This window comes from Typopeltis vanoorti, chromosome 3, assembly GCF_054136105.1.
Source record: "Typopeltis vanoorti isolate ZY-2024b chromosome 3, IOZ_Tvanoo_1.0, whole genome shotgun sequence".
In the NCBI taxonomy this organism is placed as follows: Eukaryota; Metazoa; Arthropoda; class Arachnida; order Uropygi; family Thelyphonidae; genus Typopeltis; species Typopeltis vanoorti.
This window is the reverse complement of record NC_143551.1, coordinates 155,145,874-155,171,493: the sequence shown is the minus strand read 5'-3', so window position 1 is coordinate 155,171,493 and position 25,620 is coordinate 155,145,874. Positions and strand designations below refer to the sequence as shown.

The window sequence follows — 25,620 nt, the reverse complement described above, 5'->3', positions numbered from 1 at the left end:
TAATTTCTATAATTTATATTCCTCAATATACTATATTTAAATAATGCTGAACACAATTTTAATAATTCAGATTTTCCCATTATTTTTAAGGTTGACAACTTCTCTATATCTGCAAGGGGGAAAGATCTTTTTGTTAATGCCAATTTGCATATAACTGCCGGCAGGAGATATGGTCTAGTTGGTCCAAATGGGTATGTTCAATGTAATTTTTATTATTTACTATACAAGATGCTATATTTAAATTCGTGTTAAGGTAACCTTAATGTATATTGTTTTTTCTTCTAATAGTTGTTGAACAGTCATCATTTCATGCAAGTGAGATTGTACAAGATCTTGTGATGGCCCAATACAATTATGGTTTTATTACCACTTTTCTATCTGCAAATTTTTTTTTCTCCCGACAGTTTTCTGTCCTTTTATTTTACAGAGACTTACCATAATGTGAATAATATTATAGGAAATTTGTATCTGTTATGAATTACTGAAAAGTCATGACATGCTCCATATTGCATGCCATGTTTTAAGTTCAGTATTGCTAACAAGAGGCGGGTCAAAAATTTACTGTTGGGAAATATATTTTCTAATAATTGACATCATTTCATAGATGTAATAAAGGACAGGTGTTGATGAAACAACACCAGAATAAAATAAATAATTTATTATTATTATTAGACATCAAAGGAGTCAAGACTCATAGAGGAGGCCACACATTGTCCACACCAGTTGTCAGACTTTTTCTTAAACTCATTCACACTAGATGCACACTATTTCAACAGGGAAACTGTTCCACTCACTTACAGCTCTATGAGAGAAAATTATAGCTCTTATCCCTTTCTTAACTGCACACAAACTTAACGTCCATTGATTCTTACGTATCCTCTCCCCATCTTCCTTATAATGTACAATTTTATTAACTGATATCCTGTAATGACCTCTCCAAAGTTCGTAGACCTCTATCATATCATCCCTCTTTCTTCTATTTATCAGTGCCTGCAGTCCACATACTGTTAATCTCTTCTCATGATCTCACATTCCATAATTCCAATATCATTTTTGAAACTCTTCTTTGCAGCCTTTCTACAGCTCTTTATTCCTTTGGAACTCAGGAGACTAAATCTGTATACAGTATTTCAGGTGCAGTCACATTATGGCCTTTAGAGAGGCAAAATAACTTCCATATCTTTACATGTCAATGAGTGTTTCAGCATCACAGTCATCCTCTGAGTTCTATTTGCTGTTTTTGTTATGTGACCTTCACCAAATTCCTGACATGTACCCTCAAGGGGTGTACAGGATATGATAGTGCTTACATCATTGCTAACTTCCTATCTACAATTTTCCTCCAAATCAGTCTGTTACTTGTCAAGACTCCAACATTATCAGATCTTATATTTCTATCGTCTAAGGCATTTTGTACTGTATTAATCCACCTATACCTTGGTCTTCTTCTGGGTCGTTTTCCTGCCAACCTGGCAGAGAACGCTTGTTTTGCTAATCTTTTCTTGCCCATTCTGTTTAAGTGACCATACCACCTGATATTAGCTCTGCTAACGCATTCCTGGATGCTGACAATGTCAAGTTCTTTCCTAATATCCTCGTTTTTAATATGATAGTTCACGCCTCTAATCTTTCTCAGGACTCTCATATCTGCGGTCTCTAGTCTTGGTCAAGTGTTTTACTTCTGACCCAGCTCTCAGATCCATAAGTTAAAACTAGTTTGAACACTGTCTTGTATGCAGCTAATTTAGTGTTCCGACTAATTTCTTTCTTATTCCATATGAATTTATTCAGTTGACTTCCCACCATACCAGCTTTGCTGATTCTGTTGTCTATTTCTATATTTAATTTATCATCTTCAGTAAAAATCGTGCCTAAGTAGCTGAAATGTTTTACTTGTTCCACAGGTTCTCCATTCACAACACAGTTGACATTTTCAACGATTCTGCCTATTTTCATTGTCTTTGTCTTTTTATTGCTGACTTTCATACCATATCTATTACAACAGCTATTCAATTTAGTAAGAGAATCTTGCAGACTTGTAGTGGATTTATTTAGAAGTATAACATCATCTACAAAGAGCTGACATTAACATCTCCAATTTTGATATCATGTTTAACACCACTTTCCTTCATAATGTGATCCACATAGATAATGAATAACAGAGGGGATAATGTACATCCTTGTCTCACACCAGATTTAACATTGAACCATATTATAATAAATTTAGTTTAATCCTTTATCTAAGTGTGAGCAAACAAAGTTTGCGCCTGAAAGTATCTTCAGGACTGGGGTAAGGTGGTACAACACCAAGGCAACTAGTTGCAAAGGTGGAGCAAGATACCAACACTCCTGTCTCAGTATCTCCTATAATGCAAAACACATCTCCTTGCGGATATATAAAACTAAATTTATTATACTCTAACCAAGTGAAAAATAAACTTTCAACATCTTTCTCTAAACCCATAGTAATTTATAAAAAAGGGTGGCACACCATTTGGCAACTCCTATAGGTAGAGATGACCTGCTAAAGCTTCTGCCTGGTATCTCAACTTGGGCCTGGCTCCCACTGAAGAGACCTCAATAAAGGTCGAAACTAGTCTGGGTAGTGGCCCTTCCCTTAATGCATAACATTAGACATATCTGCAAGGAGATGTGTTTTGCATTATAGGAGATACTGAGACAGGAGTGTTGGTAGCTTGCTCCACCTTTGCAACGAGTTGCCCTGGTGTTGTACCACCTTACCCCCAGTCCTGAAGATACTTTCAGGCGCAAACTTTGTTTGCTCACACTTGGATAAAGGATTAAACTAAATTTATTATACTCTAACCAAGTGAAAAATAAACTTTCAACATTGAACCATCTTCCTGTACTTCCGTCAATTCTAACTGCTGACTTACAACTCAAATAAAGACTAAGTAGTCACAGTGAAGGCATGCAGAAATATCCGAACACACACGGTTACCCCTTCCATAGTACTACTGTAGGTTTGCGGCATTTTCGGATGGAATTCCCATAAAAATATATTATGACTTAGAAAACAGCTTTAAAGAATACTATGGAAAAAGGAACTCGAAGAGAGAAAAGATAAACAGTGCATGGGACATTGTCAAGAATATTTGACGATTCGATAACTGATTCTTTATCTAGATTTATATGTTGTGATTATTTGAAATTATAGCCAAAGACTAATGCTTTGAGGCCAGTGTATTATTTTGATAAACTGCGTGTCTTCTTGTTCTCTCTTGGCACCTTGTCATATGCCTTTTCCAGATCGACAAAACTTAAATACAGATCTTTGTTATATTCCCATGCTTTCTCTACTATTTGTCATAAAGTGAAGATCTGATACTGACAGCCTCTATTTGGCCTGAATCCAGCTTGTTCTTCACCAAGCTTTTCTTCCACAATTCTTCTCAACCGTTTCTCAAGTATACTTGCATAGATCTTGCCAGGAACACTCAATAGGGAAATACCTCTGTAATTCTCACATTTAGTTTTATTTCCCTTTTTATATATGGATACTATGAGAGCTCTACTCCAATCATTGGGAATTCGTCCCTATGTCCAAGCCTTTTGAACTATGCACTGCAGCCACTGCAAGACTTTTATACTACCATACTTCAGCATTTCTGGTCGAATATCATCTACTCCTGCTGCCTTTCCACATTTCAAACCTTTGATGGCTTTTTCTTTGATACATATCAAGTATGGATATGTATTCTGACTGCATGCTTGGTCAGTGATTTTTACCACTGTGCTGTCATCACTGCTTGTTTCATTTAGCAGTTTATCAAAGTAATTACTCCATACTTCAAGGATATCTTTTTCTCACGTTTTCATGTCACTTTTATCATCTCTAACTCCTTTTACAGCACTCTTTCCTCTGTTTCTAAGCTTCTTCAACAACCTCCAGAATATTTTGCCACCTTCTTGATATTTATTTTCTATGTTCTTGCCAAATGACATTTTCTATGTCATTTGGCAAGAACTCCCATGACTTTTGTTTAACCAGTTTTACACAGTGTTTCACTTTCTTACATTTGTCTCTGTATTCTCTAAGAGCACAAGCTGACTTATTTGCCAGGAACTTTTGATATGCTATCTTCTTTAACTTCATGTGTCCACCATGGAGTTCTGATTTTTCTATCCTTGCAGATAATCTCACCACATGCCTCTCTAGCTGAATCAATCAGGGCTTTCTTCAAGGCTTGCCACTGAATCTTCAAGGTTTGATTCCTGTTCTCAAACTCTTTCATTTTTTCTTCAATAATCTTTGTGTATTTTAGTCTACAGTTCACATCTGAGTGCTGCTCAACTTTTATTCTCTTTAAAACTTTCTTACATGTTATTCTTTTCAATATGAAATTCAATTTTATCCTGCTCAAGACTAAATAGTGATTACTTTCAATTTCAAATCCTCTGTACACTCTGGTGTCCTGCACCAGGGAGAAAACATCACTGTCAATAATAACATTGTTAATGAGACTTTTCTTATTCCTTGCCTCTTCTCTCCATGTGAATTTGTGCACCTTTTTATGTTGGAAACATGGTGTTAGTAATTGCTGAGCAGAAATCCAACAGGTATTTGCCATTATTATTAGCTTTGCTCTTTTCTCCATATTTTCCCAAAATATTTTTGTATGTCAGACAATCATTTCCTACTTTGCTATTTAGATCCCCAACAAGGATCAACTTTTCCTTTTTCATTTTGTCAGCTGCTTTTTCTAAAGCATCTAAAAATTCCTCCACTTCTACCTTAGTAGAACCTTCTGTGGGACCATAGGCAGAAATAAATCTCATTGTCCAATTCCCCATTCTGATATTTGCCACATCACTCTACTTGAGACTGCCTGCCATTCAAGAAGATTAGCCTCGTATTTTGTGTTGAATACTATGGCTACTCCTTCTTTTCCTTGATTGTCATTGTCTGAATATAACATTTTGTATTTATTGCTCAGAAAGATCTCACCAGTTTTTGTCTTTTTTGTTCCAGTCACCCCTATCATATCGATTTGGTACTTATCTAATTCCTCAGCTAGCTCCATTTCTTTGCCATTCAGGCTTCTTATGTTGATAGTACCGATCTTTAACCCTGGTGATGTTGAGTTTGGGGTGTGCTTTCAGGTTTGTTTCAGTAGCTGACTTTTCGTTGTTTGCCTGGTTCCCCGGCGAAAACAATGGGGGCCTTGTGTAACTGGGCGACGCCCGAGCAGGCATGAAATTTTGTCATGTTGTACCATCATTTTGTATATTGGTTTAAGCCAATAAGAATACAATTTGGTCAGCTAAATCTCAAATTGCCAGCCCATCCTCGTTCGTTCAGTCCAGGTAGATACCGAACAGGGTGCACTACGAGAAGGTGAGGATTGGACATTGGGTCAGAAGCCTTGGTCGGTTCTCCGCATTCCTTTAAAGGCTATGTGGAACTCTCCTCTCTGTATACAGCTTTGACCCTTAAGCACCCCTATATATATATGACCTTTTGAACCTCAAATTTCTATTCACTATAACTCAAAGATCTCTAGCCTTATCAGCTACTTCAGGCATAATCCCACCAATGTAACATGCTGTTGGATATTGAATCATGCCAAAGTACATAACTTTACACTTACTAACATTGAATTGCTAGCCATTATCTTTTGTTTACACTTCCAGTATGTTCAAATCACTCTGTAAATGTTATATATCAGTAGTATCTTGGATTACCACACCTATCTTTGCATCATCATCAACAAACAACTGAAGGTCTCTTGTCAACTCCTTTCGAATAATGTCTAGAATTAAACAACAGTGGTAAAAGGACTGATCCCTAGGCACACCACTGCTGACCTTAAATCTGGCAGATTGACAAACCCCATATACCACTTTCTGATACCTGTTCATGTGCCACCTACTTATCCAAGCCAATATTTCAATTCCATATTCTCTAGTTTATTCAACAACCTTTCATATGTTATTTTATCAAATGGCTTAGCAAAGTCCAACAGTGTGATAGTGTATCCATTCCCTTTATCCAACTCATCTGTAATATTAATATAAAATATGCACAAATCGCTTAGACCTGATCTTCCTTTAATAAACTAATACAGTTCCTTCCAAAGTATATCTTGTTTATGCACCCATTTTTGTATGCAAATTCTTACGAACTTCTCTAAAATCTTTACAATCGCTCCAGAGGTACTGATAACTCGATAGTTAGACACATCAGCCTTTAAACCATCCTTGTTCAAAGTAATTTTCATACATGCCTTCCATTCCTGTGAGATATTTTCTGAGCTAAGACTCAAATTATACAAACATGTCAAGGGCCTTGCCAGTTCAGCTGAGTATTCTTTTAGCACACATGCTGATATCCAATCTTCCCCTATTTCTGAATTCTTATTCGGGTTATACAACAGCTCTTGAACTTTAGTTGCATCTCTATCTCTTCATCCAATGTATTGGTATCACTGTTCACTATGTTACATACACTAGGTTGATAGACCATGTTGAACTGAGCACTCTTTATTTGACCTACCTCATCTGCTTCTGATACTAGGTTACTGTCTGCATTCAGTAAAGTTATTCTTTCGCAGTCATTCTTTTACTTGCAGCATAATGATAAAATTCTTTTGGGTTGCCTTAAGCCTGTGCAACCAATTTCTTTTCATACTTCAGCTTAGCTTTGCATTCAATACTCGCAACTTTTCTGTCCAAGCTTTATATATTTAATATCTTCTCTCACTCTTATTCTAACAATATTCCTTTTACATCATCTTCTTATGGATCCCTTGTTTATTGAGATTGCATATCTATTTCAATCTTTCTATTTGTTCTCTGAATTCTAGTGACACATTCAGATACCGCATCATTTAAACATCTTTTCAAATCTTCTCATGCACTGCTGATAACCTTCCCATTTAGCAACTGATAACATGGAACCAAAGATAGTATTTTCCTGAGTTTGTCATAATTTCCAGATTTTTAGTTCAGCTTATAACCTGCCCTGATTGGAACATCCATATACTTTGCTACTTCTCAGGTTACTATGACATGATCACTGTCTCCAAGTGGTGGCAAAATAGTCACATCCTTAAGTTGCTATTATTTTACTGGACCTTCACCCAGAATCTTGAGAGCACAAATTACAGGTATTATGAAACAGAAACCATTGAAAAAGTTATTGCAGAAACAGTCGAGATTGTAATTGAAAAGTAACTGGATTCCTGCCATGGGCTTGCAGTGTATGTGTGTGTTGGGGAGGGAGATAAAAGGATATTAATTCAATGAAATCAAGCTACACAAGGTCTTTCTCCCACATCTTTTGCAAGTTAATGCAGCTGTATTAAAGAGCCAAGAGGCAATATTAAGGATAATGAAGGAACTTGCTCCACCTTTGCAGCGAGTTGCCCTAGTGTTGTACTACCCAGGTGATCACTTACACCTGGACTCACTGATAGTTCTTTGGCATGAAACTCTTAGATTTCGATCTCCGCATTTCGTATCCGGCCTTAAAATAAAATAATGAGGGATTTATTATCCCTTAACTTAATGCAGCTGTATTGAGATTTGGGCCAAGGGAGGTATTTCATAGCTGATGCTAATTCCAGACATGATCTCTCACATTTATAGTGATTTCTGTGCAGCACTTTGTCTTCTTCCATTTAATCCTGTGTGATGGAATATTCATAGCATAGTCTTCCATTCCTGATTTGCCATACTCTTGATAGCAAATGTAGTTTTTATGTTCTTCAAGGTGAATGTTAATAGATTACTGGTCTGTCCAAAATAGGCTAAGCTGCAGGCACATGGAATTCATACACTCCAGAATGTGTAAGTGGATGAAGCTTACCTTTGAAGAATGGATGGTTGCTAATTGGATGCGTGATTTGAAAGTGGAATGGAGATTATATTTATGGAAAACTTAAGCTGTCTTTTCACAAGAATCTTGGATATTAATATTAAATTGAAAGCAAAGCTAAGTTGGAGGATGAAAAGAAATTGGTTGCACAGGCTAAAGGCAACCCAAAAGAATTTTATCATTATGCTGCAAGTAAAAGATTGACTTTGAAAGAATAACTTTACTGAATGCAAGCAGATGAGGTAGTTCAAATAATGAGTGCTGGTAATAGTTTTGTTCTGGTATTCTATCTCTGATGCAGGAGGAATGGCAAAGATCATGCAGTTTTGTACCATTAAAATAAATAGGCCTAGTATGTGTGTATTGGGGATGCTGTATGTACTATTGGGTTGGATGATGGTGACTACCTCTGTAAGTAGTCACATTGTGTGTGTGTTTTGGCTTTCAAAAAAACAGAAAAAGAAAATGAATCATTTGTAGACGAGTAATTAGCATATCTAGTTTTTGTACTTTAGTATTTAGTAATATCTTTGAGCCGAGGTGAACTTTTTAATACTTCTTGGCTCAAAGAAAAAAAAGTTAAACAGCCAACATCAAATATGCACTTCACAGTAGAAAAAGAAATGAACACCTCTTCCCTTCTAAAAGACTATATGCAGTAATCTCAATCCATGTCTCAACATTAATCAACTTAATCTAACAAGTTAATGATTAATAAATTCTTCTTTCTCCTCAGCTTTCTGCTTTCTCTCCTTGTTACTGATGTACACTGATTGGATTCTGAAATGAACTGCAGAAGGCAATTTGAATGTGCAGTTTGAAAGGCAAGGAGGATGACTTGATTAGTAAGGGTAGCAAAAGTGACGTATGAGCAGTTAGCTAACGAAGCCAAAATGAATCCTAAAGTGTTCTTTTGATATGTAGCCAGCAAAAATAAAGAATGATTATGGAAGATGACATTGATTGGAGAAAATGGTATGCTGCAGAAGATATAGTTGAGATATTTAATCACCAGTTCATAAAGGTCTTTCATTCTTGTGAATGTGACATCATGGAGACTTCATATTGGAGGTTTAATGGAATATTTATTGCACTGGGAAAGGATTAAAACTACTTTTAATGCTTCCAATATTTTGTCTTAGTCACTGAAACATCTTCAGGGATTATAAATAACTTTTGTAACAACACACTCAAATACAATACCTAAGTACAGACCTAAGTGAAACACCTGGGTGACTCTAAAGTCCTATCTAGGTGGTGCACACTACCTACAAATGCCTAGGATGTAAAGTGGGATCTCTGATACTTAACGTTTCCCAAATTTTGGGAAGTTTTATGCAACCATATTTATTTAAATTTAGGTGATTTCTGAGTGCTGCCTCAGATTCTAAAAACAGTCTTTCTTTCTTTGAATTTGCTGTGGTGGAGCATAGTGGTTTTTCTCCAAGAGATCCTATGGATTGTATCAAAAACATGGTCTGCAAGGCAGATTGATCATAGTCGTGATTGAAGATGTATGATTTGTGTTCTTCTAAACGGATGGTTATCTACCTGTCTTTCCAAAGTAAGCAGCTTGCAAAAACAGAGTACTCTATATACTCCAGGCACACAGAGAGAGAAGGGAGTTAGTCACCCATGTGTTTCACTTAGTATTGTATTGTATTTGAGTATGTTGTTATGAAAGTTATTTGTAATCCCTGAAGATGTTTCAGTGATAGAGGAAATATTGGAAACATTAAAGTTTTACTTCTTCTCCAGTGCTGTAAATATTCCATTAAATTTTCAACAGGATGTCCTCACAGCACTTAAGCCTCAACATATGGATCATGGAGATTTCAAGAGCAGTTGATGATGATGAGGAGGAGAAGAGACTGACTGTAAGTGAGCAAGAGGTATATGGGGGAATTGAGCAAACTTGATGTTAATAAGGCTGTGGTGCTTGATAACATATCACCATGTATTTTGAAGGAATGTGTCAGGGAGTTGACATCTGCCTTGACAAGTCTTGCAGTGCTTCAATTTCCAAAGGGTGGGAAGGAAAGCAAGATTGTGCCGCATCATAATGGTGGTGATAGAACTAAGGCATCAAATTATAGGCTTATCTGTGTGTCATTGGTGGTGTTTAAAGTGTTGGAGAGGCTGGTGAGAACCAGGATCCAGAATTGTGTTAACAACAATGATGTTATCTTTGATGGACAGCATGAATTTGTTAAAGGGAGATTGTCATGTTTTAGTAATCTGCTTACCTATTGCAATAAGGTGAACGATTTCATTGGACAAAGGAGATGGATATATATATTCAGTAGTATACTTAGATTTTTCAAAGGCTTTTGATAGATTACTGCAGGATAAGTTGATTTTCTAGAATACAAAATTATCTGTAAGTTACTAAGGAAAAGAATTCCAGAAGACTACAAAGCTTTCAGGATACAAAAACTAAGAGAAGCAGTGCAGACAAAAACCAGCCTGAAAAAAATAGAGAAAGACTTAAATTTTAAACAGTCAATTCCATCTGCTTTAGGATCAAAATGAAGAAAAACATACTAATAAAAAAAAGGATAGAAGAAATTGTGCAGAATTTTTATAAAGATCTCTGTGCAACTAAGTGCCAAGTTTCAGAACCTATCATTCCAAAACCAAACAATATACCAGGTGTACTTCCAGAAGAAATAGAACATGCCCTTAAGAAATTGAGTAAAGGTAAAGCCTCAGGACTTGATCATGTTAAGGCTGAAGAAATCCAACAAGGTGGACCAATTATTTTCAAAGCGTTGGCTTCCAGATTCATGTGGTATTTCAAAGAAAGAAAGATTCCAGAGGAATGGAAGACCTCAAAAATCATACTTCTTTTAAAAAAAGGGAACAAGGAAGACATAAAAAACTATCATCCAATCTTGTCTCACATATATAAAATTATGAACAGAGTAATACTGAACAGAATCAAAAACACACTCAAAGGCAATTCCAGTAGAGAGCAAGCAGGATTCAGAAGAGGCTTCTCCACAACAGATCATATTCCAGAGAATACTGACTCCCTCCATGTTTCCTCTTTATTGATTTTAAAAAAGCATTTGATACCATAGAACACAATGCAGTCATCAGTGCCTTACTGGAAATAAATGTGGACCCTACTTACATCCACATGATAAAAGAAATTAACAAAAATCAGACCACACAAATAACCCTATTTGACCAACCTATAAATATAGATATAAAGAGAGGGGTCTGCCAAGGCGATGTGATCTCCCCAATCTATTTACCAGCATTTTAGAATACATTCTGAAAGAAATAGACCTAAATGGAGGAATAAGCATAGATGGTGAAAAACCACAAATCCTTATGTTTGCCGATGATCTAATACTGATATCCCACAACCCAAAAGACTTAGAAGAAATGGAAAAAATGTACACAAACAGCAGTAAGATAGGCTTAGAAATGAATCTGGAAAAAACAAAAACATCTACACAAGTGACAGTCACCTATGTATTAATAACATCCCTATAGAACAAATTGACTCCTACAATTACCTAGGACAAACAATAAAAATGAATAACGATTTATCTGAAGAACTAGCAAAAAGAAAGAAAGCTGCATGGCTATCATTTAACAGACTAAAAGAAATACTTACTGATCTAAATCTTGACATCTCTGCAAAGGCAAAACTATTTAATGGTGACATTCTTCCATCACTCACATATGGATCAGAAACATGGAACATGACAGGAAAAGAAGAAGAGACTCTCAGAATAACTCAGTGTGCAATAGAATGTAGGATTTGTAACATCAGCAAAATGGAACTTGTAAACACGGAACTAAGACAGAGATCAGGCATAAAAGGTGTGGTAACTGCAGTATATGAAAGCAAGATGAGATGGGCAGGTCACATAGCCAGACTCAGGGATAATAGATGGACACATAGGATACTCAACTGTTAACCAAGAATAAAGAGAAAACCAGGAAGATCACCTACAAGATGGGAAGATCCACTAGTGAAATCTATGGGTATAACATGGAAGAGAGAGGCTCAAGATTGAGATCGTTGGAGGCATCTTTGTGACCTGCACTCATGGAGAAATTCTGAGTGAAACACAGGTCCATCACGGTAATCAAGTTGATAGTCAAAGTAGAGCAGATGGGGTTGAATATTAGACTAGTGCATTGAATTGGAGACTGGCTATCTGATAGGTATCAGCAAGTTTTGTGTGGGATAGGGGTAATATCTTTGAAGAGGAAAGTCACTAGTGGTGTGCCTCAGGGATCTGTTTTAGGGCCATTGCTGTTTAACCTGTATGTTAATGATATTGGCAAAGATTTGGATTCAGATATTCAGTTGTTTGCAGATGATGCAAAGATGGATGAACTATGAAGAGTGAATGGGTAGAGGAATAGGGATGCCAGTTCAATGTTGCAAAATGTAAGGTTTTAAAATTTGGGAAACAAAGATGGGATGTAGAATTTATGTTTGGTGGGAATATATTGTTGGAGTTGGAGGAAATAAGAGATCTTGGGATGCTAGTGGATAAGGATCGAAAATTCAGAGGACAACATAAAGAATTCGGAATGATGCAGAGGACACTGACTTGTAGAAGCAAGAAGATTCTTGTTCCATTGTATCAGGCTCTGATTAGGCCACACATTGTCTGCTGTGCACAGATTTGGTTACCTGGTTTTCAAAAGGACAAAGAGATGTTGGAAAGGGTCCAGAAGCAACTGACCAAGGTAGTTTCTGATTTCTGGAATGTTGAATATGAGGAAAGGTTGAGAAGATGCAATTTACAGAGTTTAATGGATAGGAGGAAGAGGGATGATATGATAGAGACATACAAGTTGGTAAGGGGTTGTTACAGGATCAGTGTTGAAGAGGTTTTTCATAAAATGATGAGAGATCAGTGGAGACCAAGAGGTCATCCCTGGAAGCTGTATAAGTGTGGACAAGGAAGTGAGAAGGAGGTTTTTTTGTATGCAGAATTGTGAATGATTGGAATGCTTTGCCTGAGAGTGTGTGGTGTGTGTGCAGACAATTTGAATGTGTTAAATGCATAGTATGATGAGCTGTGTGTATGACAAAGGGACCTCCTTGATGAATCTTGGACTCCATGGGGTCTTAGGGTAATAATAATAAAATTGTTATTTTTTTTTTAAATATTTTTTTCTGCAGTGTTTCGGTCACCTGAGTCACTGCCACTTATGTGTTGCCAGTTAGCTACAAATAAAAATTTAATAAGACAGTAAATCCATTGTACCAAGACAATACTGAACTCCTCCTTGAAATAAGTAAAGAAGTAAATAAATACATAGAAACATAAATACAAAAATAAATTAATGATAATTATAAGTTTATAAAAAATTGCAAAATTAAACTTGAAATTCAGATAAAAAAAGCAATGTTATAATTTCATAGGAACAACACAGATTAATGCCTAACAATTTCTATAGGTAATTCAAGTTAAGCTGCTAGCTAATGATGAATATCCATTACTAGATTCAAGTTCAAAAAGAATGATAATATTGATATTATAATTCCGTTGGATCAGTACATTAAGCATTGTGAGGTAGTAAATAAATTATATATGTGAATGTAAGAAATAAGAATTTTTGGTGTCTGTAGTCGGTAAAAAGTGGTTTATTAATAATTTTTACTTCCACAAAAGCTTTTGGAAACTTGTAGTTCATTTGTACTGTAAGTGGGCTATGGATTTTTTTTTTTCTATTTATATTTTATGTACCCCAGAAACCTTGCTCAACACACCTTATATGGAACTTTTGTGATCTTGTTTGTTTGTGTGTGTGTGTGTGTGGAATGCTATTAAAATGAATATTATTATTATTATTATTATTATTATTATTAAGAGAGACCTCCAGGGAGTCAGAGTCTCATCGAGGGAGGCCACATACTATACACACCAGCTATCATACTTATTCTTGAATTCATTCACACTGCTTGCACTCACAATATCCAAAGGCAATTCATTCCAATCACACACCACCCTCTGAGAGAAAAATCTAGTCCCCACACCCTTCTTGGCGGCCTTCATTCTCAGCTTCCAAGGATGCCCTCTTGTTCTAGCCCCACCCTCCATAAATCAAAAAATTCCATCAATTAAATGTATGACCTGTATGACCCTTTCAGAAGTTTGTAAATCTCAATCATATTACCCCTCTTTCTCCTGTTTGCTAGTTTGATAAAAAAAAGCAATGTTATAATTTCATAGGAACAACACAGATTAATGCAGTTTCTATAGGTAACAATTTCTATAGGTAATTCAAGTTAAGCTGCTAGCTAATAATGAATATCCATTACTAGATAATCCATTACTAGATTTAAGTTCAAAAACAATGTTAATATTGATATTATAATTCTGTTGGATCAGTACATTAAGCATTGTGAGGTAGTAACTAAATGAAATATGTGAATGTAAGAAATAAGAATTTATATTGTGGACATGGGAAAATGGATGTCAGTTCAATGTCAGTAAACATAAAGTCATTCACTTCGGCATGATTAGATATCCAATGTCGTGTTATATTGGTGGGATTAGGCTAGAAGAAACTGATGAGGCTAGGGATCTTGGAGTGTTAATAGATAGGAAGTACAAGTTCAGGGGCGGGGTGCTTAAGGGTCAAAGCTGTATAACTGAGAGGAGACCTCCACATAGCCTTTAAAGGAATGCGGAGAACCGACCAGGGCTTCTGACCTAATGTCCAATCCTCACCTTCTCGTGGTGCACCCTGTTGGGTATCTACTTTGATACTGAACGAACGAGGATGGGCTGGCAATTTGGGATTTAGCCGACCAAATTGTATTCTTATTGGTTAAACCAAAATAAAAAATGATGGTACAACATGACAAAATTTCATGCCAGCTGGGGCGTCGCCCGGTTAAACAAGGCCCCGTTGTTTTCGCCAGGGAACCAGGGCGAACAGCGAAAAGTCAGCTACTGGAACAAATCTGAAAACAAACCCCAACTCAACATCACCAGAGTTAAAGATCGGTACTATCAACGTAAGAAGCCTGAATGGCAAAGAAATGGAGCTAGCTGAGGAATTAGATAAGTACCAGATCGACATAATAGGGGTGACTGAAACAAAAAAGACCAAAACTGGTGAGATCTTTCTGAGCAATAAATACAAAATGTTATATTCAGGCAATAACAATCAAGGAAAAGAAGGAGTAGCCATGGTATTCAACACAAAATACGAGGCTAATCTTCTTGAATGGCAGTCAGTCTCAAGTAGAGTAATGTGGGCAAATATGAGAATGGGGAACTGGACAATGAGACTTATTTGTGCCTATGGTCCCACAGAAGGTTCTACTAAGGTAGAAGTGGAGGAATTTTTTGAGGCTTTAGAAAAAGCAACTGACACAATGAAAAATGAAAAGTTGATCCTTGTTGGGGATCTAAATAGTAGAGTAGGAAATGATTGTGAGACATACAAAAATATTTTGGGAAAATTTGGAGAAAAGAGCAAGATGGTAAACTAAATATAGAAATAGACAACAGAATCAGCAAAGCTGGTATCGTGGGAAGTCAATTGAATAAATTCATATGGAATAAGAAAGAAATTAGTCGGAACACTAAATTAGCTGTATACAAGACTGTGTTCAAACCAATTTTAACTTATGGATCTGAGAGCTGGGTCAGAAGTAAAACACTTGACCAAAGACTAGAGACCGCAGATATGAGAGTTCTGAGAAAGATTAGAGGCGTGAACAGATGGCATCAATGGCAATATCATATTAAAAATGAGGATATTAGGAAAGAACTTGACATTGTCAGCATCCAGGAATGCATTAGCAGAGCTAATCTCAGATGGTATGGTCACTTAAATAGAATGGGCGAGGAAAGATTAGCAAAACAAGTATTCTCTGCCAGGTTGGCAGGAAAACGACCCAGAGGAAGACCAAGATATAGGTGGATTGATACGGTACAAAGTGCCTTAGACGATAGAAATATAAGATCTGATAATGTTGGAGTCTTGACAAGTAACAGACTGATTTGGAGGAAAATTGTAGATAGGAAGTTAGTAATGATGTAATTTTTTCATGTAGTACTGTCATATCCTGTACACCCCTTGAGGGTACATGGCAGGAATTTGATGATGATGATGATGATGAAGTTCAGGGGCCATGTGGCAAAGATTGTAAATACAACTGAAAAGATAATTGTAGTGTCTATAGTCTACAAATTCTCAATCTGTCTTCATAATCAGTATTCCACAATCCTGATATCATTTTTAACACTCTCCTTTGTACTCTCTCCAATATATCAGAATCGCAACGGAAACCAGGAGACCAGACCTGTGCACAATAGTCCAAGTGAGGTCTTATCAAGGCCTTGTAAAGAGACAAAATAAGATCCTTAGCTTAACATGTGAACATTCGTTTCAGCATTACAATTATCTTTTGAGTTGTATTTGCAATCTTTGCTACATGGCCCCTGAACTTTAACTTCCTATCTATTAACACTTCAAGAACCCTAGCCTCATCAGTTTCTTCTAACTTAATCCCACCAATATAATATGACATTGGATATCTAATCATTCCGAAGTGAATGACTTTATGTTTACTGATATTGAACTGACACCCATTTTCCCATGCCCACAATTCCAGCCTATTCAAATCATTCAGCAAAGACTGCATATCAGGAGCATTCCTGATTACCCTACCTATCTTTGCATCATCAGCAAATAACTGTATGTCGCTTGTCAAATCCTTCCCAATATCATTAATGTACAGATTGAATAACAGTGGACCAAGCACTGATCCTTGTGGTACACCACTTGTTACCTTAAATCTTGCAGACTCAGATCCCCCGTATATACCACTCTTTGATATCTATCAGTCAGCCATCCTCTTATCCATGCTAATATTGTATAACCCAAACCCATTTTCTCCAATTTATGCAACAGTCTTCCATGCTGTATTCTGTCAAAAGCTTTAGCAAAATCCAAAAGTATCATGGTGTATCCATTCCCCTTTTCTAGTTCAATGGTAATATTGTTATAGAATGTGAGCAAGTTGCTAAAACATGACTTTCCCTTAGTAAACCCATGTTGTTCATTGCAAAGTAGAGATTCACCGTCAACCCATTTCTGAACGTGAGCCCTAACCAATTTTTTCAAAATCTTCACTGCTACTCCTGAGATACTAATTGGTCGATAGTTGGATACATCGGTCTTTGCACCACCCTTGTGCAATGAAATCATCATACATTCCTTCCATTCCTGCGGAATCTTCCCTGTTCTGAGACTCATATTAAATATTCTGGTCAAAGGAATGGCCAGTTCAGCTGAACACTCTTTTTGCACATGTGCTGATATTCCATTGCTGAATTGTTATTCAATTTGTGCAACAGCTCTAATACCTCGGCCTCACCCAACCTGCATTTTTTCATCTAGTGAAGAGAACAGTGAGCTCAATGTTGTGTTCACCAGGTTGATAGCTTTTAACAAAATGGGCAATCATTAACTGAACAACCTCTTTTGCATCTGTAACCCTCATGCCATCTGGATTTAGGAGTTATTCTTTCATATTCATTCTTTCTTTTACTTTCAGCATATCGATAGAATTCTTGTGGGTTGCCTTTAGCATGAAGAGCACTGTCTTTTCATACTCAGACTTTGCTTTCCATACAACAGTTGACTATTCTAGCCTGCTGCTTATAGCGTTCATAACGAACGTCATTCATATGCAAATGGTATTTGCATATGGGTGACGTTCCATATGCAAATGCCACATCATCCTTTTCTTACGAATCTTTTGCTTAACAAGATTACACATCCATTTGACTCCTGCTCTATTTATTCTTCGAACAATTGGGACACATTCTGATATGGCATCATTTAAGTATTGTTTAAATGCTTCCCATGCCCTGTCGATATTCTTTCCATCCAGCAACCGATCCCATTCCACTGAACTCAGTATACTCCTCAGTTGGTCATAATTTCCTGCTTTGTAGTTCAGCATGTAACCTTTTCTGAATGGAACATTCATGAACTTAGTCACTTCCCATGTTAGTACTTCATGATCACTGTCACCAACTGGAGGCAGAATAGTTACGTCTTTAACTGATATGCCCTTTGACACTATAATGAAATCTAACACTCTTTGACCTAGAGTTCCTTCTGTCACATGCTGCTTGAGGAAGTTGTCCCACAATGGCTCAATAAATGCATTTTCATTCTTCTCATGAAATTCTACTGCTACCCAATCGATATTTGGATAATTAGTCTCCTATTATGATTACTCTTTTCACGCTCATCTTTTCTATTTGACGATGCATTTCTTCATCACTAGCAACCGATCCACCAGGTCTGTAACAACACCCCACTATGTAATTTGTCTTAATTAGATTCCACCTCACACCAGATAGCTTCAAACTCACTGCCACATAAAATATTGTTAGTAGTATTACTACAATCATAGGTCTCAACTCTAACTGGATTTAAATCATCCAATATCATTAGCAGCACGCCCCCCTTCCTCTCCTATCCTTTCTATCCTTCCTAAAAATACTGTACTCATGACACTCGATACCAGTTAGTAGGTATGATTCTGATAGCCAGGTCTCACTAATACCTACAATCTGAGGTCGCAACATATTGACTAAGGCAAAAAACTCTACCTCTTTGTTTCTGATATTCCTAGCATTTGTGTACAGCCATAATAATCTACCTGAATGTTCTTTTGTATACTCTTGTTTGCGGTCTGCCTGATACAGTTGGACAACTGCAGATCTCTATTTTTCTCTAATGTCTTACACATGTGGACATCTTTGCACACATATGATGGGTCCAAACCGGAAGAACACAAACCTCAAGTCTTTCTCGCCTTGTCAACATTTTCATGACGAAGCCCATTCCCGTCATTAACATAGTTATAAAACATTGTCGCTCTTACACTCAGATTCACACCATTCCTCCCTTTATAAAATAGTTTCCCTGACTCTCTGTATTAGTTATTAGTTGTTCTAGACTCCTGATACAAATGCATTGAGGTCTAGGCCATCCCTCATATACAAATCCAATCTTTCCTCAAACTCACTCCACACATCCAAAAACTCGCATCCATTCCTACACATCGAATCGTTTGCCATCCTAGCCCTTCTTTTTAATTCATTTTTATCATAGCGAGGTAAAATACTAACAATTTTCACTTCAGTCTCGCCTCTTCCAACAACCCTTTCATGTCCTCTCTCATACTGAACTTATCACCAGTTAAATCGTTCGTACCTACTACAACTATGATTTTGTTTACTTTTCTTTCTGTAAAACTTGATGTTATAACTCGCTCATCTATAGCATGTATTTTTATAGAGTCACCGTACCTAATAACTTCTTTCTTTTTACTAACAACGTCACTTACCTGATTTCCATTATTTCTTGAAGTACCTGTTTCCTTGCTTTGTTGTTTCTTATTTCCTGTTCATTTTTCTTTTCCTCCCTTTGTGCTCATTTAAACATCTCTCAACTTTTTGCAATTCCCGCATCGTCCCTCTGATGATCTGCTTCAACTTTGCTATTTTGGTGGTTAATTCATTTTTGTTAACCTTCTCCATGTGCACAATAACCTCATTGGCAGGGCTAACCTTCTTTTTCTAGCCTGCGGTTCTTTTTTTAGCATTACCTTTCTTGCCCTTTTTTGGCGCCATTTTAAACATATACTAAATACTGAAATATCTTAATAAAAATATATGATAAAATGCATACACTATAAAGCACTAAAATCTACACTAGTATACTATAAAACACTAATTTTCTAAGGGAAAACACAATAAAAACAGACAAAAATCGCCAACTTTTACAGGAGCACCAAATTTGCCGACCAACCACTATGTATCCTTGAACCAGAATCAATATATATATATATATATATATGTGTGTTAAAGATACCAAGCTATTTTAAACCTGGTTTTACTCCATTTCCCAAGTAAGCAAACAGACAAACAAGTCAAGTTTGCACCTGCAAGTGTTGCAAGTCTAGCTGATCCTGCACGTAGTGCAAGACCAACAACACTTGCAGGTGCAAACTTGACTTGTTTGTCTGTTTGCTTACTTGGGAAATGGAGTAAAACCAGGTTTAAAATAGCTTGGTATCTTTAACATTTATTATACCCAAGGTAAAATACTTTCTACATATATATATATTTTTTTTTTTTTAATTTATTTTATTTTATTTATTTTTCATAAGATTGCATGAAATGCTTATTTGTTCATTAAGACACATTCACATTGACAAGTATAATGCACTAGTCACATAGCTTTAGTAGCTTTTGCATTACTAAACAACCAATCAACCAACCTAATCCACTGTAAGGTGGTTTCTCTTAGCTCAAAACTAGAGAAGCCATAATTATATTTCTTTCATATAGTAGCATACTGGTATATGTGTATTATAATTATCTTGTCATATGTTTAAGTTTCTAGGAAACAGTTATAATATTGTTGCTTTCTCAGATATCTGTTTCTTGAAAAAAAACCGTTTCAAAAAATGCTATTTTATGTGTATCATTATTGATTCTGTTTCCATACTGTACTATGGTATGGAAACAGATTGTAGTTTGTTATTTCCAGTTATACAATGTTTTTTTTTCCATTCTTACATATGAATGTCTTAAAATAACAATATGTTGAATTTTAGATTATCATATTTTAATTAGTTTTACTTTTTAGATACATCCAGTGTGTTTATTATTATTTTTTTAGGCATGGAAAGACTACATTACTAAAACATATTGCTAATCGGTCTCTCAATATTCCCCCAACAATTGATGTTTTGCTATGTGAACAAGGTATATCTGTTTGTTACTGTTGATTTTGCATTATAAAATGGTATTTGATGAACACTTATAATGAACACTGTTAAGTGAAACGGAACATTACTAATTGTAATAATTCAGTTCTTTATAGATTGTTTTATGATGTGTATTGTGTATTGTTTAAGATCATTATTAAATTATTCCTTTTTTTTTTTTTTTTTTTTTCACATTTGATGTCCGTAGATGCCGTATGGTCACTGCTGTGACCATACGGCATCTACGGATCTCCGAGTTTCGTATCCGGCTTTAAAATAATGAGGGATTTATTATCCCCTTAACTTAATTTATGCCGCCTGAAAAAAATAGCTTCTTGGCTCTTTATCGTAGTAATAATAATATGGGTACACCGGTGTGGCAATTCATATAATAAGGGTATATGTAAGTTCATTTCACTTAAACCATGGTATTATCCAGGTCTACCTACTCACTGATGAGACCTCAATAAAGGTCGAAACCGGTCTGGGTAGTGACTTCTCCTCATAATGTAAAACAGTAATACAACTCCTAGGAGCTGCGTTTTACATTATGAGAAAATATTAAAGATAGTGATGGAGCTTGCTCCACCTTTGCTCTAGTGTTTTACTACCCAGGTGTTGACTTACGCTTGGACTCGCCGATAGTTCTTCGGCATGAAACTCTTAGATTTCAATCTCTGAGTTTCATATCTGGCTTTAAAATAATGAGGGATTTATTATCCCCTTAACTTAATTTATGCCGCTGGAAAAAAATAGCCTCTTGGCTCTTTATTGTAGTAATAATAATATGGGTACACCGGTCTGGCAATTTGTATATTAAGGGTATATGTAAGTTCGGTTCACTTAAAGCTTGGTATTATCCAGGTCTACCTGCTCACTGATGAGACCTCAATAAAGGTCGAAACCGCTCTGGGTAGTGACCTCTCCTCTACAGTTGTATTACAGTAATACAACTCCTAGGAGCTGCGTTTTACATTATGAGAAAATATTAAGGATAGTGATGGAGCTTGTTCCACCTTTGCTCCGAGTTGCCCTAGCGTTTTACTACCCAGGTGTTGACTTACGCTTGGACTCGCCGATAGTTCTTCGGCATGAAACTCTTAGATTTCGATTTCTGAGTTTTGTATCCGGCTTTAAAATAGTGAGGGATTTATTATCCCCTTAATGTCTTTCTTCCTCAACTTTATGGGTCCTCAATAAGCCTACCCTAATCCAAAACAGAAACCATTTTCACATTTGCACAATTACAAAAAATACAAAGCAACAAGCATTAGAGACACCTACAAATATACAATATTTTCCCAGTATATGCTCAACTGTTGAACATCTGTTTGATAAAATAAAGAATACCTCTTCTTTATCTAGAAGGGTTTGTGGGGATTGGCAGAATCCCAAAACATTCCACTCATGCCCCCCCCCCTTTCCATGCACATAAGTGAACTTTTCTCAGGAAGAATGATTAAGTCATTCTGCAGGCTCTCTATATTGCCTTGATTTACTATCACACAATCCAATTTTTCATCATCAGCAAGCAACTGAATATTTCTCTTCAGATCATTTCCTATATCAGTGGTTCTCAAATTGTGGGGCGTGACCTCCCCAGGGGGGGATCACGAATAGCTTCAAAGGGGGTTCAGCACACTTTCCTCCAGATAAAAATTAAAACTGCCCTAAATCAGTTTTAAAAATAACAACAAATAAAAATACAGAAAGAAAAACTTTTGATGATACAGGTATTAATTAACTTATTAACTTTTTAATTTACTTTACTTTACTTATTAACTTTTTAATTTAATTTACTTATTAACTTTTTAATTTAATTTACTTATTAACTTTTCTAATTAACTTTTTAATTTAATTTACTTATTAACTTTTCTAATTAACTTTTAATTAACTCCCTGGTGCACACAGGAAGTTAAAGAGGCAGTGAAGGAAAAGAAGAAAGCATATCAAAAGTTCCTGTCAAATAAGTCAGCTTGTGCTCTTAGAGAATATAGAGACAAATGCAAGAATGCTAAACACTGTAAAACTAGCTAAACAAAAGTCATGGGAAGACTTTGGCAAGAATATAGAAAATAAATATCAAGAAGGTGGCAAAATATTCTGGAGGTTGTTGAAGAAGCTTAAGAATGGAGAAAAGAGTGCTGTAAAAGGAATTAGAGATGATAAAGGTGACATGAAAACGGGAGAAAAAGATATCCTTGAAGTATGGAGTAATTACTTTGAAAAACTGCTAAATGAAACAAGCAGTGATGACAGCACAGTGGTAAAAAACACTGACCAGGCATGCACTCAGGAGTACATATCCATACTAGAAGTAGAAAAAGCCATCAAAGGCTTGAAATGTGGAAAGGCAGCAGGAGTAGATGATATTCGACCAGAAATGCTGAAGTATGGTGGTATAAGAGTCTTACAGTGGCTGCACTGCATAGTTCAGAAAGCCTGGACAGAGGGACGAATTCCCGATGATTGGAGTAGAGCTCTCATAGTACCCATATATAAAAAGGGAAATAAAACTGAATGCGAGAATTACAGAGGTATTTCCCTACTGAGTGTTCCTGGTAAGATCTATGCAAGTATACTTGAGAAACGGTTGAGAAGAATTGTGAAGAAAAGCTTGGTGAAGAACAAACTGGATTCAGGCCAAATAGAGGCTGTCAGGATCAGATCTTCACTTTACGACAAATAGTCGAGAAAGCATGGGAATATAACAAAGATCTGTATTTAAGTTTTGTTGATCTGAAAAAGGCATATGACAAGGTGCCAAGAGAGAAGCTATTCAATACGCTGCAGTTATATGGTGTCAATCTGGCATTATATCAAGCAAAACTTAGTCTTTATTTGAGTTGTAAATCACCAGTTAGAATTGAAGGGAGTACAGGAAGATGGTTTAATGTTAAATCTGGTGTGAGACAAGTATGTACATTATCCCCTTTGTTATTCCTTATCTATATGGATCACATTATGAAGGAAAGTGGTATTAAACATGATATCAAAATTGGAGATGTTAATGTCAGCTCTTTGCTTTATGCGGATGATGTTATACTTCTAAATAAATCTGCTACAAGTCTGCAAGATTCTCTGACTAAATTGAATAGCTGTTGTAATAGATATGGTATGAAGGTCAGCAATAAAAAGACAAAGACAATGAAAATAGGCAGAATCATTGAAAATGTCAACTGTGTTGTGAATGGAGAACCTGTGGAACAAGTAAAACATTTCAGCTATTTAGACACGATTTTTACTGAAGACGGTAAATTAAATATAGAAATAGAGAACAGAATCAGCAAAGCTGGTATGGTGGGAAGTCAATTGAATAAATTCATATGGAATAAGAGAGAAATTAGTCGGAACGCTAAATTAGCTGTATACAAGACAGTGTTCAAACCAGTTTTAACTTTGGATCTGAGAGCTGGGTCAGAAGTAAAACACTTGACCAAAGACTAGAGACCACAGATATGAGAGTCCTGAGAAAGATTATAGGCATGAACAGATGGCAATATCATATTAAAAACGAGGATATTAGGAAAGAACTTGACATTGTCAGCATCCAGGAATGCGTTAGCAGAGCTAATCTCAGGTGGTATGGTCACTTAAACAGAATGGGCGAGGAAAGATTAGCAAAACAAGTGTTCTCTGCCAGGTTGGCCGCAAAACGACCCAGAGGAAGACCAAGATATAGGTGGATTGATACAGTACAAAGTGCTTTAGACGATAGAAATATAAGATCTGATAATGTTGCAGTCTTGACAAGTAACAGACTGATTTCTAGGAAAATTGTAGATAGGAAATTAATAATGATGTAATTTTTTCCATGTAGTACTATCATATCCTGTACACCCCTTGAGGGTACATGGCAGGAATTTGATGATGATGATGATGATGAGGTTTTAATTATCATGAATTTTAAAATAACTAATAATTATTTTCTTCACTCACACTTATAAAACACATGTGCCAGAAAGCAAGAAAGGCATTTCTGCTTTGACAGCTGTGAAGTCAAAGTATCGTTCAAGACTAAATATTGCTAAAGAACTTAGGGTGGCCATTTCTGATATTACACCACGTTTTAATAAACTTTGTTCTCAAAAGCAGGCCCATCCATCACATAAGACTTTGACATTTAAATGTTTGATTATTTTTACAGAGAAAAATTAAATACTTGTTAGTTAAATATTGTTTCATTTCAGTACATATTTTGATTAATTGCAAGTGTTAAAACTAATTTTTATTGTAGGCCTAATATTGTGATACTTTAATTATTTTGTGTCAAAAACTGTTAAGTAGTATTATTATAATGTTACCTCCAGGGAGTCCAAAAGACTCATCGAGTGAGGGCATCTGCTCTACAACTCTCCTTCCACCACTCACAATCCACCAGCTGACCGCAACTACACCAACGCCATCTACTGCTGACCACCACCACCACTAGTATTTCCGCAGACAATCACAAACATCCATGCCCACGCCAGGATTCGAACCCTCAGCCTGTTGACTGGACAACGACACACTAATCACTCGGCCAGCCAGGCTGGTATGTAGAAAACACAAAATAAACTGAATAAAACGTCAAACTTAGTATGACTTCATTTTGATAAATAAAACCGGTGGGGGTACTGACCGTGTTTTCTCTTGTCAGGTGGGGCTCAGAGGTAAAAAGTTTGAGAACCACTGTCCTATATCATTAATGTATAATTTAAATAGCATGGTTTAAACACAGAACTCTGAAGCACACCACTATTCATCTTTGCTTTTTTCCTAGATTATTCCTCCTCCATATACTACTCTTCATTATTTGAAGATAATGTGTGCGTTATCAGCTTTCTATCTTATTCATTTGCTCCAGTTTGCGTAAAAGAATTCCATGTGGTATCCTGTTGACCGTTGCAAAATCCAGCATTGTTATTGTGTTGTGATCTCCTATATCCAACTCAGCTGTCATTCTATTGAAAAAATTAAGTAAATGACTAAATTATGATCTTTAGTG

General features: G+C 36.2%; 1 protein-coding gene across 1 annotated transcript in view; it reads left to right on the top strand.

Moving 5' to 3' along the window:
* LOC150108679 (ATP-binding cassette sub-family F member 1) overlaps positions 1-25,620 on the top strand; it is a 228,912-nt gene that overhangs the window by 46,428 nt on the left and 156,864 nt on the right. Inside the window, exons 4-5 of the mRNA XM_090416145.1 lie at positions 91-191; positions 20,546-20,631. Of these exons, the coding sequence (XP_090272271.1) occupies positions 91-191; positions 20,546-20,631 (187 nt within the window). The remainder of the gene's footprint in view (positions 1-90; positions 192-20,545; positions 20,632-25,620) is intronic.